The sequence below is a fragment of the Sus scrofa genome, chromosome 1, assembly GCF_054392235.1.
Source record: "Sus scrofa isolate SSC_HxYL_T2T_F1_AM1 chromosome 1, Sscrofa_HxYL_maternal_Yorkshire_Landrace_v2.0, whole genome shotgun sequence".
NCBI lineage: Eukaryota > Metazoa > Chordata > Mammalia > Artiodactyla > Suidae > Sus > Sus scrofa.
This window is the reverse complement of record NC_139383.1, coordinates 199950141-199965254: the sequence shown is the minus strand read 5'-3', so window position 1 is coordinate 199965254 and position 15114 is coordinate 199950141. Positions and strand designations below refer to the sequence as shown.

Here is a 15114-nt window from a genome sequence, read left to right as displayed (position 1 = left end):
TCAATAACTAAGGCCCAATATCTACCCTATTCATCAACTAGGCCCTAGCATAGAAAAGAACTACTTGCTGGAGCATGGAGACCTGTGCCTCAAGCCTCTATTATGCCTTCAAGATTCTTTCACAGGTTAAACAGTACCAGTCCAAATATGAAAGCATTCTATTAGGGGCTGTATTAGAGAGAAAAAAGGGGGAGTCTCAGAAATGGATGATGATCATAGAACAGGGGGATCGTAGGAATTTTTGGGTAAGCACTAGGCCCCAACGTCAACCCGCCTGGGATCTTTTTTTGGGGAACTTTATTTGACAGCAATTTCCCAGCTCTCACAGTTTTTATTAACAGCATAAGCAGGCAGAGAAGAATAAGCAGGACCATCGCTTTCCCAGACATGCTGTGCAGTCTGGGGTCCTTAGTCTCCTGGACTTTGTCAGCAGACAGACCTTCACGAATGGCTCCCAGCAATTCATGTTGTAGCACTTTTTGTAGCCAAATAATACTCCACTGAATGAATGAACCACTATTTGTTTATTCTTTCATCAGGTGATAGACAGTTGGGTGTTCCCATCTTTCAACAATTATGAATAATGCTGCTATATACATCCATGTACAAATTTTTGTGTGGATTTCTGTTTTCATTTATTTTGGGTATATGCTAATTCCTAGGAGTGGACCATGGTAACTCTGTGTTTAATTTGAGAAACTGCCAGATGTTTTCCAAAGCGGTTGTGCCATTTTACAGTTCTACTTATACTGTATCAGAGTTTCAGTTTCTCTATATCCTTACTAATATTTCTAACATTTTGATTTTAGATATCCTACTATGATGTGATATCTCACTGTGGTTTTGCTTAGCATTTCCCTGATGATGAAGGATGTTGAGTGTCCTTTCATGTGCTTATTGCTCCATTTGCATATTTTCTTTGAAGAAATGTCTATACAAGTCCTTTATTTTTATACTGGGTTAAGTTATTCTATTTATGGTCTAGCCCTCTAGCAAATTTTTCATTTAGTTCTTTTCTTATCATTTCTATCTCTTGATATTCTTTATTTGATATGAGATTGTCATCTTACCTTCATTTCCCTTTTTAAAGTGAGTTATAACTGAAATATATATTTATTTTAGGTATATAATAATTCAGTATTTTGATGTATTGTATAATAATCACAATAAGTCTAATTAACATCATCACTACACAGTTATAAGCTTTTATTTTTTTCTTGAGAACTTTAAAGATCTACTTTCTTGCAACATAAAAATACATGATGCAGTATTATTAACTATAGACATCATGTTATATATTACATTCCCAGGACTTATTTGTTTGATAACTGTAAGTTTGTAGTTTGACCAATTTTACCCACTCTCATCCCTCAACTTCTGGTAACCACATGTAAGATTCCACATATAAGAGATCAAATGGAATTGAGATCAAATGGATCTCTCTCTGACCTACTTCACTTAGCATAACACACTTAAGGTTTATCCATTTTGTCACAAATGATAATATTTCCTTTTTATGGCTGAATAATATTCTAGTCTGTGTGCATTTTCTTTATTCATCCATCCACAGATGAACACGTGAGTTTTTTTCCATGTCTTGGCTATTATAAATAATGCTGCAATGAATAAGGGGCTGCAGGTATTGTTTTTTTTGTTTTTGTTTTCCTTTGAATAAACACTCAAAATTGAAGTTGCTGGATCATATGGTAGTTCTACTTTTTATTTTTTGAGAACTGTAAATATTGTTTTCCATAGTGGCTGCATTCATTTTCATTCCTACCAAAGGTATATGGGAGTTCCCTTTTCTTTACATCCTAGCCAACATTTGTAATTTCTTGTCTTTTGATAAGAGTCATTCTAACAGGTGTGAGGTGACAGTGGTTTCGATTTGCATTTCCCTCATGGTCAGTAATGCTAATAAACTTTTCATGTACCTGTTAGCAATCTGTATATCTTCTCTGGAAAAATTCAGATTCAGGGTACTCAGATCCCTTGCTCATGTTAGAATCAGATTTTTTTTATTTTGCTACTGAGTTGTATGAGTTCTTTATACATTTTAATATATCTAATATACTGTATACTAACCCCTTATTAGATACATGTTTTACAAATATTTCTCCCATTTATATGTTCTTTTTCATATTCCTTTCCATTATAGGTTATTACAAGATACTGAATATAGTTTCCAGTGTGACATAGTAGGTCCTTCTTGTTTATCTATTTTATATATAGTAATATCTGTTAATTCCAAACTCCTAATTTATCCTTCCCCCCCTTTCCTTTTGGTAACAATGAGGTTTTTTTCATATGTCTATGAGTCTATTTCTGATATGTAAGTTCTTTTGTATCATTTTTTTTAGATTCCACAGATTCCACATGTTGGTCTTTACTCTGCCTTCCTTCACTTAGTATGATAATCTCTAGGTCCATCCATGTTGCTGCAAATGGCATTACTTCATTCTTTTCATGGCTGAGTAATATTTCAATGTGCATATATATTGAGGTGCTTGTATCTTTTTGAATTAGAATTTTTGTCTTTACTGGATATATGCCCAGGAGTGACATTGCTGGATTGCACAGTAACTGTATTTTTAGTTTTTTAAGGAAGGTCTATATTGTTCTCCATCGTGGTTGCACCAACTTACATTCCCACCAACAGTATAGGAGGGTTCCCTTTTCTCCACACCCCCTCTAGCATTTATTGTTTGTAGACTTTTTGATGGTAGCCATTCTGACTGGTGTGAGGTGATTACTCACTATAGTTTTGATTTGCATTTTTCTAATAATTTACAATGCTGAACATCTTTTCATGTACCTGTTGGCCATCTGTACATCTTCTTTGAAGAAATGTCTATCTAGGTCTCTTGCCCATTTTATGATTGGGGTTTTTTTGGTTTTTTGTTTTTTTTCTTGATACTGAGTTGTATAAACTTCCCTCTTAGAACTGCTTTTGATGCATCCCATAGATTTTGGATCATTGTAGTTACATTTTCATCTGTCTCTAGGTATTTTTGATTTCTTCAGTGATCCATCGGATTTTCAGCAGTGTATTGGTTAGCCTCCAGTGTCTGTGTTTTTTTGCAGCTTTTTTCTTGTAGTTGATTCCTAGTCTCACATTATTGTGGTTGGAAAAGATGCCCAATAGAATTTCAATTTTCTCAAATTTACTGAGACTTGTTTTGTGGCCTAGCATGTGTCCTATCCTGGAGAATGTTCCATGTGCACTTGGAAAGAATGTATATTCTACTGCTTTTAGATATAATGTTCTTACACATACCTATAGTCAATCTATTTAGTGTGTCACTTAAGATCAGTGTTTCTCTATTGATTTTCTGTCTGGATGATCTTTCATTGATGCAAGTGGGGTATTAATATTAGTGTGTTCCTGTCAATTTCTCCCTTTATGTCTGTTAATATTTGCTTTAAGTATTTAGGGGCTTCTATGTTGGGTGCATAATATTTTACAATTGTTATACTGTATATCATTTTGTTGGATTAATTCCTTGATATGTAATGTTCTTCTTTGTCTCTTGTTACAGTCTTTGTTTTAAAGTCTGTTTTGTCTGATATAAGCATTGCTACCCCAGTTTTCTTCTGGGAAAACAACCTCATTCATAATTGCATCAAAAATAATAAAATACCTATGAATAAATTCAAGTAAGGAGGTAAAAGTCCTATATTCATAAAACTCTAAGATATTGATGAAAGAAACACATGTCACAAAAGAAAGAGATACTGTGTTCATGGGTTGGAATAATTAATATTTTTAAAATAACCATATGACCCAAGGCAATCTACAGACTCAGTGCAATCCCTATAAAATACCAATGGCACTTTTCACATAACTAGACCATATAATTATAAAATCTGTACAGAAACACAAAAGATCCCAAATAGCCAAAACAATCTTGAGAAAGAATAATAAAACTAGTGGTATCAGTCCTTGAGTTCAAAATATATTACAAAGCTACAGTAATCAAACATATGGAAGTGGCATGAAAACAATACATAGATCAATGGAACAGAACAGAGAGCTCAGAAATGAATCCACACTTATGTGCACAAGTAATCTATGACAAAGGGGGCAAAAACATAGAATAGGAAAAAGACAGCCTCTTAAATGGTGTGGGAAAATTGGACAACTACATGCAAGTAAATGAAACTGGCATACTTTCTCACATCATACACAATTCAAAATGGATTAAAAAATTAGGAGTTCCCATTGTGGCTCAGTGGTTAACGAATCCAACGGAACCATGAGGTTGTGGGTTCGATCCCTGGTCTTGCTCAGTGGGTTAAGGATCTGGTGTTGCTGTGAGCTGTGGTGTAGGTCACAGATGTGGCTCGGATCCCGTGCTGCTGTAGCTCTGGCATGGGCCGGTGGCTACAGCTCTGATTTAACCCCTAGCCTGGGAACCTCCATATGCCATGGGTGCAGCCCTAAAAACACAAAAGACCAAAAAAAAAAAAAAAAAAAAAAAAAAAGACTTAAATGTAAGACCTGAAACTATAAAACTTCAAGAAGAAAATAAAGGTAGCAAGTTCTTTGACATCAGTCTTAGTAATACTCTCTCTTTTTTTTTTTTTTTTTGATATGTCTCCTCAGGCAAAGGAAACAAAAGCAAAATTAAACGGGACTACATCAAACTAAAAAGCCTTTGCACAGCAAAGAAAGTAATCAACAAAATGAAAAGGCCATATACTGAATAGTAGAAGATATTTGCAAATAACATAACTGATAATGAACTAATGTCCAAAATAAACAAAGAAACTCATACAACATCAAAAAAAACAAACGCACAAACAAAAAAAACCCCATGATTTAAAAATGGCCAGATGACCTGAATAGACTTTTATCCAATGAAGACATATAGATGGCCTACAGGCACATGAAAATATGCTCAACATTCCTGATCTTCAGGAAGAGGCAAATCAAAACCACAATGAGTTATCATCTCATACCTTTCAGAATGGCTATTATCAAAAAACAACAAATAACAAGAGTTGATGAGGATATGGAGAAAAGGAAACCCTCATACATGGTTGGTGAGAATTTAAATTGGTGCAGCCACTATGGAAAACAGTATGGAGATTCTTCAAAAAATTAAAAATAGAACTACCATATGACCCAGCAATTCCACTGCTGGGTATTTATCCAATTAGGAAAGATATATGCACCCCTACATTCAGTGCAATATTATTTATAATAGCCAAGATATAGAAGCAACTTGAGTGCCTATCAGTAGATGAATGGATAAAAGAAGATGTGGGATATACATATAATGGAATATTAATCAGCCATAAAAAAGAATGAAAGCTTGCCACTTGTGACAACACAAATGGACCTAGAGGCTATTATGCTAAGCACAATAAGTCAGAAAAAGACAAATATTGCATGATTTGCTTATACTTAGAATCTAAAAAACAAAACAAATGAACAAATGTAAAAAAACAAAAACAGAGTTATAGACACATAAACAGGTGGTTTGCCAGAGGGGAGGGGGAAAAGGAAGGGGAAGGAGGAAGAAGAGAATTAGGTGAAGGAGATTAGGAGGTATGAACTTAGAGTGACAAAACATTTTTTTTCTAGATATTTTACTCTTTTTGATGCAACTGTAAATGGACTGTTTTCTTAATTTTTCTTTCTGATAGTTTATTATAGTGTATAGGGTTTCTATGTATAATACCACATCATCTGCAAATACTGTGAGTTTTACTTCTTCCTCTCCAATTTGGATGCTTTTATTTCTTTTTCTTGACTAAACTGCTCTGTAGTTCTAATACTATTTTGAATAAAAGTAGTGAAAGCAGGCATCCTGTCTTGTCTTGTCTCTGATCTTAGAGGTAAAGCTTTCAGCTCTTCACTGTAGAGTATGATGTTACTTGTAGGCTGTCATATATGGCCTTTATTATGTTGAAGTTCATTCCCTCTTTCTCACTTCAGTGTTTTTTGGCCATGCCCATGGCATGTGAAGTTCCCTGGCCAGGGACTAAACCCAAGCCACAGCAGTGAGAATGTGGAGTTCTTAACCACTAGGCCACCAGGGAACTCCTCTTTATACTCACTTTGTTTTAGTTCTTTAATCTTGATTTCCTTCAGTCTTTTTAACATACATAGAATGGTTACTATGAAATCATTGTTAAATCTGATATTTAGTCACTCTCATAGGCCATTTCTGTCATCCCTTACCCCAGCACATGGATCAAATTTTCCTGTCTTTTTGTTTTGTTTTTTCCATGTTTCCTAATTTTTGTTGAAAATTGGACATTTTCGATAATACTGCAACAATTCTGAGTACTGATCCTCTCTACCCCCAACCCCAGGGCTTGTTACTGTTATTTGCATATTTGCTTAGTGAATGGCTTGGTGACTTCAGTGAAGTTAATCCTACCTTCCCTGCAAAGTGTAAAGTTTCTGAGACTGCTCTTCGGGGAGTGCAGCCTTGTGAAGGCCCACAGTTAAGAAGGGATGGCAATGGTTTGGCAGGGCTCTCTTTGTGAAATGCTTATACACAGCTGGTTGCTCTACATAGTCAACAATATCCCAGGACCTAAACTGCTCCAAAGAGTGATCCAATTCAATTTGGGACAAGAACTATTCTTTGAAAGAACAGTTTTTGAGGTCAATGTTTGTGATTTGTTTTGACCCCAGGAGGGCTCTTCTTTGCTGTTTCTTTCCCTAGTTCTCTCTGTTAATCTACCCAGCTTACAGTTTAGCTTAGATCTCAAATGATTTTGCCAGTTGCCTCTAATTACTTTTACCACAACCTCCACTGTTTTTGAGAACACCTTAAGCTTTAACACGTCCGCACTGTGTGCAAATGCCGTCAGCTCCTTTGGGAAGAGATCTGGAGCTTTTTTTTTTAATGGTCAGCTTCACCCGGGGGGCAAAATGTCTGACCTAGAGCTCTGGGACTGGAAGCTAAGACAATGGCATACTTCTGAGTGACACCTAAGCTTTATGACATAAGTGTTTGGTAGAAGAGAAGCAGTAAACTCAGCTCTTTCTGACTTGTCTCTCCCAGTGTGGAACCTCCACATGCAAGGGAGATCAGGGCCCCACCATTCTCAGTGGCACCATGTTTGGGTAAAGCCTCCATCCAACATGTTGGGGTGGCCAGAAAGAAGTTCTCACCTTTTGACTATACATGCCCAGAGTAAGAAGAGAAATGCTGAAGTTCTTCTTGTAGGAAAACAGCCTTTCAACTGGGAGCTGAGGAGAGAGGGAGCCCTGTGTTCTTGGCAATACCAGTCTGAGTGGAGTTTCTGTCTTGCTGAGCTGGGAGAGAATGGGTCTTGGTTCAAATAATGTGGACTCTAACCACTCTTCCTAGGTTTTAGATTTTTTTTTTTTTTTTTTTTTTTTTTGCTTTTTTTGGGGCCGTACTCGCAGCATATGGAAGATCCCAGGCCAGTGGTCAAATTGGAGCTACAGCTGCTGGCCTACACCACAGCCACAGCAATGTGGGATCTGAGACATGTCTGTGACCTACACCACAGCTCACAGCAATGCCAGTTCCCTGACCCACTGAGTGAGGCCAGGGATGGAACCCACATTCTAATGGATACTAGTCAGATTCATTTCCTCTGCACAATGGGAACTCCCTAGAATATTTACTTAAATAAATGTTTCTTTATTTGCTGTATGCCCTTAGAACCATTTCCAAGACTTTTTTGTTTGTTTGATTTTTGTTTGGTTTGGTTTTTTTAGGGCTACACCTGTGGCACATGAGAGTTCCCAGGCTAGGGGTAGAATCAGAGCTATAGCTGCCAGCCTATGCCACAGCCACAGCAATGCAGGATCCTAGCAGCATCTGTGACCTATAACATAGCTCACAGAAATGCCAGATCCTTAACCCACTGAGTGAGGCCAGTGATCCAGGCTGTGTCCTCATGGATTCTAGTCAGATTCGTTTATGCTGAGCCAGGATGGGAACTCCCCATTTCCAAGACTTTAAATGGTTGTTTTTTAAAAACAACTTTCTTCTTTTTCATTGGGAAGCACATTTGCAATAATACCACACATGGAACCCACAAAAAGTTCATAACACTGAATCTTTCATATTGTGTACACTTGATGACATTTTTTTTTTTTTTGGTCTTTTTGTCTTTTTAGGGCCTCACTCGTGGCATGTGGAGGTTCCCGGGGTTGGGGGCCAATTGGAGCTGCAGCCACCAGCCCACGCCACAGCCATAGCAACACCAGATCTGAGCCACGTCTGCAACCTACACCACAGCTCACGGCAACGAGAGGCCAGGATTTGAACCCGCAACCTCATGGTTCCTAGTCGGATTCATTTCTGCTGTGCCACAACGGGAACTCCTCAATGACATTTTAAATGTAATAAGAACAAGTACTAAATCTTAAAAAAGTCGTTCCTTAGAATCTCTCTGAATTTTCACAAGTCAGATTTCAGCAAAAGAAATATTTTGCCACTTAATGAATTAACTTTTTATCAAGGAGTCAAATCCAAAGTGATAAGTCATATACCTGAATTTCCCATGGAAATATGACTCATTTAGTCAAATATGCTATAGCAAACTACATTTACTTGACTATTTTACAGCTCAGTTACTGCAGAGTGGCCACATAACATTCTTTTTTTTTTTTTTTTTTTTTGGTCTGTTTTTAAAGTTTTAAAAATTTTATGTCCACACCCATGGCACATGGAAGTTCCCAGCCAGGGACTAAGTCCAAGCCACAGATGCCATGTAGCAACTGTGGCAACACCAGATCCTTTAACTCACTGTGCTGGACTGTGGATGGAACCTGCACCTCTGTGGTGACCGGAGCCGCTACAGTAAGTTTCTTAACGCACTGTTCCATGGTGGGAACTCCCACACAGCATTCTTTTTTTTTTTTTTTTTGTCTTTTGTCTTTTGTTGTTGTTGTTGTTGTTGCTATTTCTTGGGCCGCTCCCGCGGCATATGGAGGTTCCCAGGCTAGGGGTCGAATCAGAGCTGTAGCCACCGGCCTACGCCAGAGCCACAGCAACGCAGGATCCGCAGGATCCGAGCCGCGTCTGCAACCTACACCACAGCTCACGGCAATGCCAGATCGTTAACCCACTGAGCAAGGGCAGGGACCGAACCCACAACCTCATGGTTCCTAGTCGGATTCGTTAACCACTGCGCCACGACGGGAACTCCCCACACAGCATTCTTAATTGGCGTCTATTAAGTTTGCAAAAGTAAATAATCAGTCATTCTAGGACTGGATTATATTAGCCATAAAATCATAATTACAAATGCCTTAATACTGCAGTTAATTTTATTTATACCTAGAATGTTACCACTCTCACTAAATCTATTACTTTATAACTGATTCCTATTCTTTACGGTTAATATGTGAAAATGTTTAATGGGACATATTTAACCTTACCATATTAGGATCATACCCCAGAGAAAACAAGTATGGTTTTTCTTGTAAAACTGCTTCCTTCCACTTTTCATCAGACACCAAACCAATGTACCAGTCACTTTCATATTCTTCAAGACAGTCAGTCAGCTCTTTAAAGTCTTCTATTGGACCTAAACTTGCTTTATCAATCATTAGTTTCAGAGTATACCTAAAAAAAAAAAAAAAAAAAAGGAGAAATAAGGAATTTTAGAATTCTTAAAATCAACTTTATAGATAGATCTTGGGTTTTTTGGCTTCTTAGGGCTGGACCCACAGCATATGGAGGTTCCCAGGTAGGGGTCTAATTGGAGCTATAGATGCCAGCCTATGCCACAGCCACAGCAATGTCAGATCTGATATGCATCTGTGACCTATGCCACAGCTCATGGCAATGCCGGATTCTTAACCCACTGAACAAAGCCAGGGGATTGAACCCACAACCTCATGGTTTCTAGTTGGATTCGTTTCCACTATGCCATGATGGTAATTCCTCAATCCATATTTTATAAGACACTTAACTAAAATCATACACATTTCAGAAAAAAAGATCAGGGAGAAATGATAAGAGTTAAAGCAAAGAAATCCAGGAAGGCATGTAAAAACAGTTTCCCCACCTAACCAAGAAGTACAAACTAAAGGGCAATCCTGATATAATCATAATATATACTAAGTATTTTTTTCTTCATTTTTGGGAATGTAATTACTTTTTAAAATGATCACTTTTTAAAAATTAGAAATGGAGGAGCATATCCTTCTAGGTTATAAAAAAAATCAATATTTTTTCAGTCAATATTACAAATTGTATGTAACCAAAACAAATTACCTGAAAGCTTTCAGGACTAGTTGGAACAGTTCAGGCTTTTCTGTAAGCCAATCCAAGGCAACAGACCAAGGCAAAACGCCACTGTAAACTCTCAATATATGACCAGGACTAGGAGTCATATTGTCCACTCCAAATAAACTAAAATAACAAGTCACTACTGCATGAACATAAAATTCTTTCAATACTCTGTCCTTTGCAATTTCTTCCACTATACTTGAAGCATTTTCTTTTGAATGAAAACACTCCAAGTGCTTTAAAACAAACTGATACCAGTCTTCTGGAAATAACGATCTCATCTCCTTCACTTTGGAATTAGGCAAACAGTTAGACATCCATTCTTCAGGTAAGCTTAACAAGTGAGAATGAGAACAACTGAACTCCATGAGAGGGATATATGTCCGGTCTTCTTGCTCTCCTTTGTCAACAGCAGGGTATCCCAACACAACTGCTTGGTAAAGACTACTTTCAGTGACTGTGCTTGTAGAATGATTACCTACCCTCTGTGATTCTACTGATCCTGGTATAGGCAAATTTATAACTGGCAAAACTTTCACCTGATCTTTTTCTTCTTTTCCTTTTTTGATAGTTGGCTCCTCACCAAAAATATCATCAGACCAGTCATCCAAATTTTCTGAATTTAAACTATCTGTGTCTTCTAGGGATTCAGGTTGTGGTGAAGAATTCAAAGCAGGCAGGATTATTAGAGATGCTTTCCCTTTATTTTCAGTTTTTTGAACATTCTCCTGCATGCTGGATCTTCTGGAACAGAACTGAACAAGTATCCAAACAAGTACTTTAACAAGGTCACCTTTAAATTCTTTTAAGTTATCATGGGAATCTATTATGCCAGACAAGACACTCCTGGCATCAGAATAGAGTTTCACAGGCAAAACAGTACAGGGTGTCAGGACATTTCCAAAGTGTTCGTTAATGGAACATACTCTTGCATATTCCTCTTGTTCAAAGGCACCCTGAAAAACTTCGTCAACTCTTCGAGCTTCAGCAGTATGACAGGATGTTTCTTGCAATTCTAACCCCTAAGGAGCAAACGGAAAGTACTTCAGTTTATGATAATTTAATACACAGAGAAAAGTAACTAATTTTATAAACACTCATGGATTGAATTCTCATAATAAAAATATGAAAAATGCAAAAAAATTCTTTAACCCAAGAGCCACGCCCTAATTCAAATTTAATGACACTTAATATATTTGCCATTGAATAATTGAAAGATGCGGAGTTCTCGTCTTCGTGCAGCAGAAATGAATCCAACTAGGAACAATGCATTTTTGATATGAAAAATGCGGAGTTCTCGTCTTGGTGCAGCAGAAACAAATCCAACTAGGAACAATGAGGTTGTGGGTTTGATCCATGGCCCTGCTCAGTGGGTTAAGGATCCAGTGTTGCCGTGAGCTGTGGTGTAGGTCGCAGATGCAGCCTGGATATGGCACTGCTGTAGCTCTGGTATAGGCCGGCAACTGCAGCTCCAATTAGACCCCTAGCCTGGGAACCTCCATATGCTGCAGGTGCAGCCCTAAACAAACAAAAAAACAAAAAAAAAGAAAGAAAGAAAGAAACACTACATTATCATTTTAATAGTTATAGAAAGATCATTTGATAAAATCTATCACACTTTCATAATAAAGATGCTCAGTACACTAGCAATAGAAGATAACTTCCTCCACCTAATAGAGACACTTTACAAATGTTTTCTCAGGTCAGTCTCCCAAAGCCACAAAAATAAAAGCAAAAATAAACCAGTGGGATCTAATCAAACTGACAAGCTTCTGCACAGCTAAGGAAACCAAAAAGACAACCTACAGAATGGGAGAAGATAAGTTTCAAATGATCCAACTGACAAGGGCTTAATCTCTAGAATATACAAGCAACTTATACAACTCATCAGCAAAAACCAACTACCCAATTGTAAAATGGACAAAAGACCTGAATAGACATTTCTCCAAAGAAGACATACAGATGGCCAACAAGCACAGGAAGAAATGCTCAACAACACTTATTAGGGAAGGGCAAATGAAAACTACTATAAGGTACCACCTCACACCAGTCAGAATGGCTATCATTAGTAAGTCTACAAATAACAAATGCTGGAGAAGGTGTGGAGAAAAGGGAACCCTTCTACACTGTTGGTGGGAATCTAAGTTGGTACAATCACTATGGAAAACAGTATGGAGGTACCTCAGAAAGCTAAATATAGAACTACCATATGACCCAGCAATCCCACTCTTGGGCATATATCTGGATGAAACTTTCCTTAAAAAAAGACACATGCATCCATATGTTCACTGCAGCACCATTCACAATAGCCAAGACATGGAAACAACCTAAATGTCCATAGACAGATGAATGGATTAAGATATGGTGTATATACACAATGGAATACTACTCAGCCATGAAAAAGAACAAAATAATGCCATTTGCAGCAACATAGATGCAAACTCTAGTGACTCTTGTGCTAAGTGGAGTAAGTCAGAATGAGAAAGACGAATACCATGGTATCACTTATATCTGGAATCTAATATATGGCACAAATGAACCTTTCCACAGAAAAAAAACTCATGAACTTGGAGAATAGACTTGTGGTTGCCAAGGGGTAGGGAGAGGGAGTGGGATGGACTGGGAATTTGAGGTTTATAGATGCAAACTCTTGCCTTTGGAATGGATAAGCAATGAGATCCTGCTGTATAGCACTGGGAACTATATCTACTCACTTATGATGGAGCATGATAATGTGACAAAAAGATTGTATAATATATGTGTGACCAGGTCATCTTCATGACCAGTAGAAAATTGACAGAACGCTGTAAACCTATTCTTATAAATTTTAAACACAGTTGATTACTCCCCTAGAAGGAATCACTTGAAGAGGATACACAAGGTCATTGTTTACTATTATTTACTTATTTATTTATACATTTTTACAAAACTGCTAGATTGTAAAATGGTTGTATTATTATCCATGGAAAAAACATAAAATGTGACATCAGAACCTACTTTTAAGTTATGGCTCTACCAGATGCAAGTACGCAGTCTTAAGTAGGCCACTTACCCTCTTCAATTCCTTTGGCTTCTCTTTCAAAGAAAAATAATCTTAGCACATAGGGTTGTGAAGATTAAAGCAAGTAATGAAAGTGCTTTATAAACTTTAAAGTGTTATATAAATGTTAGTAGATGGTATAGTTAAGCAAGCCTGTATCCAAAACAATAAAGAAAGAAAGCAAAAAGACTGCCACCAAAAAGTATATCTTTATAGCATATATACCATGGCACACAAAAGATCAATAAAAGGACCCACATTTTAAGATATTATAAAACTATACCATTTAAAACAGAACTAAATTAAGCAATGAAAATGTCCTCCAAATTTTACATAATTTTTCTGCTTTCTCCTACTTGTCTATGTTCGACTAGAGTAGTAGTTCTAGAACATTAGGTGAGTCAGAATCAGTGGAAGGCTTCTTAAAACAAAGATTGCTGGGCACTCCCCCAGAGTTTCTCATTCAGTAGATCTGGGGTGAGGCCTAAGAATTTCCATTTCCAACAAGTTCCCAGTAGATGTTACAATCACTAGTCTGAGGAGATGCATTTTTAGAACTACTGGACTAAAGGAAGAGCGCTTTACTTACCAGCAATTTTATCTAATCTGCACTAAGACAAAAAAATTCACTCATTCGCCAAATATTTGTTAAGGGCCTATTATATGCCAAGCACTGATCCAGGGGGTTAAGATACATCCTCCAAATAAAAACAGAGATACTTGCTCTTGTGACATTTAAATTAGAGAGTGGAGAGACACGGGCATTCGACAATACAATTAATAAGTAAATTACATAGTTTACTAGAAGGTATAAATGCAATGAAAATGGAGAAAAAGTAAAGCACATAAGGAGGATCAAAATGCAGGCAGGGATGGGAGTGGGTATGCAATTTAAATAGGATGGCCATAGTAGAACTCATTGTAAGTGTGACATTTGAACAAAGCTTTAAAGGTGGTGAGGGAGTGAGCTGTGTGGTGATCCGAAGGAAGAGTATTCCAGGCAAAAGGAACAGCCAGTATGTTGGAGTAGAATGAGAGGGTTAAAACAGTAGATGAGACCAAAGAGGGAAGAGGGAACATTTAGGGCCTTGGCTTTTACTCCGAATAAAGGAAGAATATTTTGAGTAGGGGAGTAACATGATCTGACTTAGATTTTAGAAATCATTCCAGTTGATAACAGGTTGTAGGGGGGTAAAGGTGGAAATGGAGAGACCAATTAGGAAGCTATTGTAGCTATCCAGCAAAGGGATGAAGGCGGCTGAAAGCAGAGTGGTAAGAAGTGGTGGATACAGGACATGACTTAAGCAGAGCCGACAGAATTTCTTATTGGATTGGATGCAGGGTATAGAAGAAAACAAAGAGTCAAACACTACTGGACTAAAGCCCAAATGTTTTTGAGCTGGGCAACCAGAAGGATGGAGTTGTTAGCAAGGAATGGAGCACTCTGATATTAAGAGGTCAAGGAAGAGAAAAGGAATCATCAAAGGAGGCCGTGAAACAAGTCAAGAGATCACCTGTGTCAAATGCTGATGACAGATCAAATAAGATCTGATCTGAGAATTAACCACTGGATTTAGCAATGCGACAGCCATTGGAGACCTTGACTAGAGCAGTTTTTAGTGGGGTAATAAGTAATAGAGTCAAAACCCCAGAGCAAGTTGAAGAGAAAATGGGAGCAATCAAATGGGAGACATGATTAAAAGTGACTCTGGTAAGGCATTTTGCTCTGCAAGGAAAGAAAAAAACAAACAAAAAAACAGATTACTAGCAGGTAAGGGCAGTGGGATCAAAAGAAGGTTTTTGCTAAGTTGAGAAAGCTTATACGATACAGGAATG

At 37.5% G+C, this 15114-nt stretch overlaps 1 protein-coding gene across 4 annotated transcripts in view; it reads right to left on the bottom strand.

Moving 5' to 3' along the window:
* The window catches only part of PCNX4 (pecanex 4), a 41715-nt gene that overhangs the window by 3900 nt on the left and 22701 nt on the right, over positions 1-15114 (bottom strand). For 2 of the 4 annotated variants that reach the window (XM_084982477.1, XM_084982484.1), the window contains 3 exons: positions 10224-11260; positions 9383-9569; positions 7136-7279 (listed from right to left, as the gene is read on the bottom strand). In XM_084982477.1, coding sequence (XP_084838603.1) covers positions 7136-7279; positions 9383-9569; positions 10224-11260 — 1368 coding nt within the window. The remainder of the gene's footprint in view (positions 1-7135; positions 7280-9382; positions 9570-10223; positions 11261-15114) is intronic. The other 2 variants (XM_084982482.1, XM_084982486.1) reach the window with 1 other exon arrangement.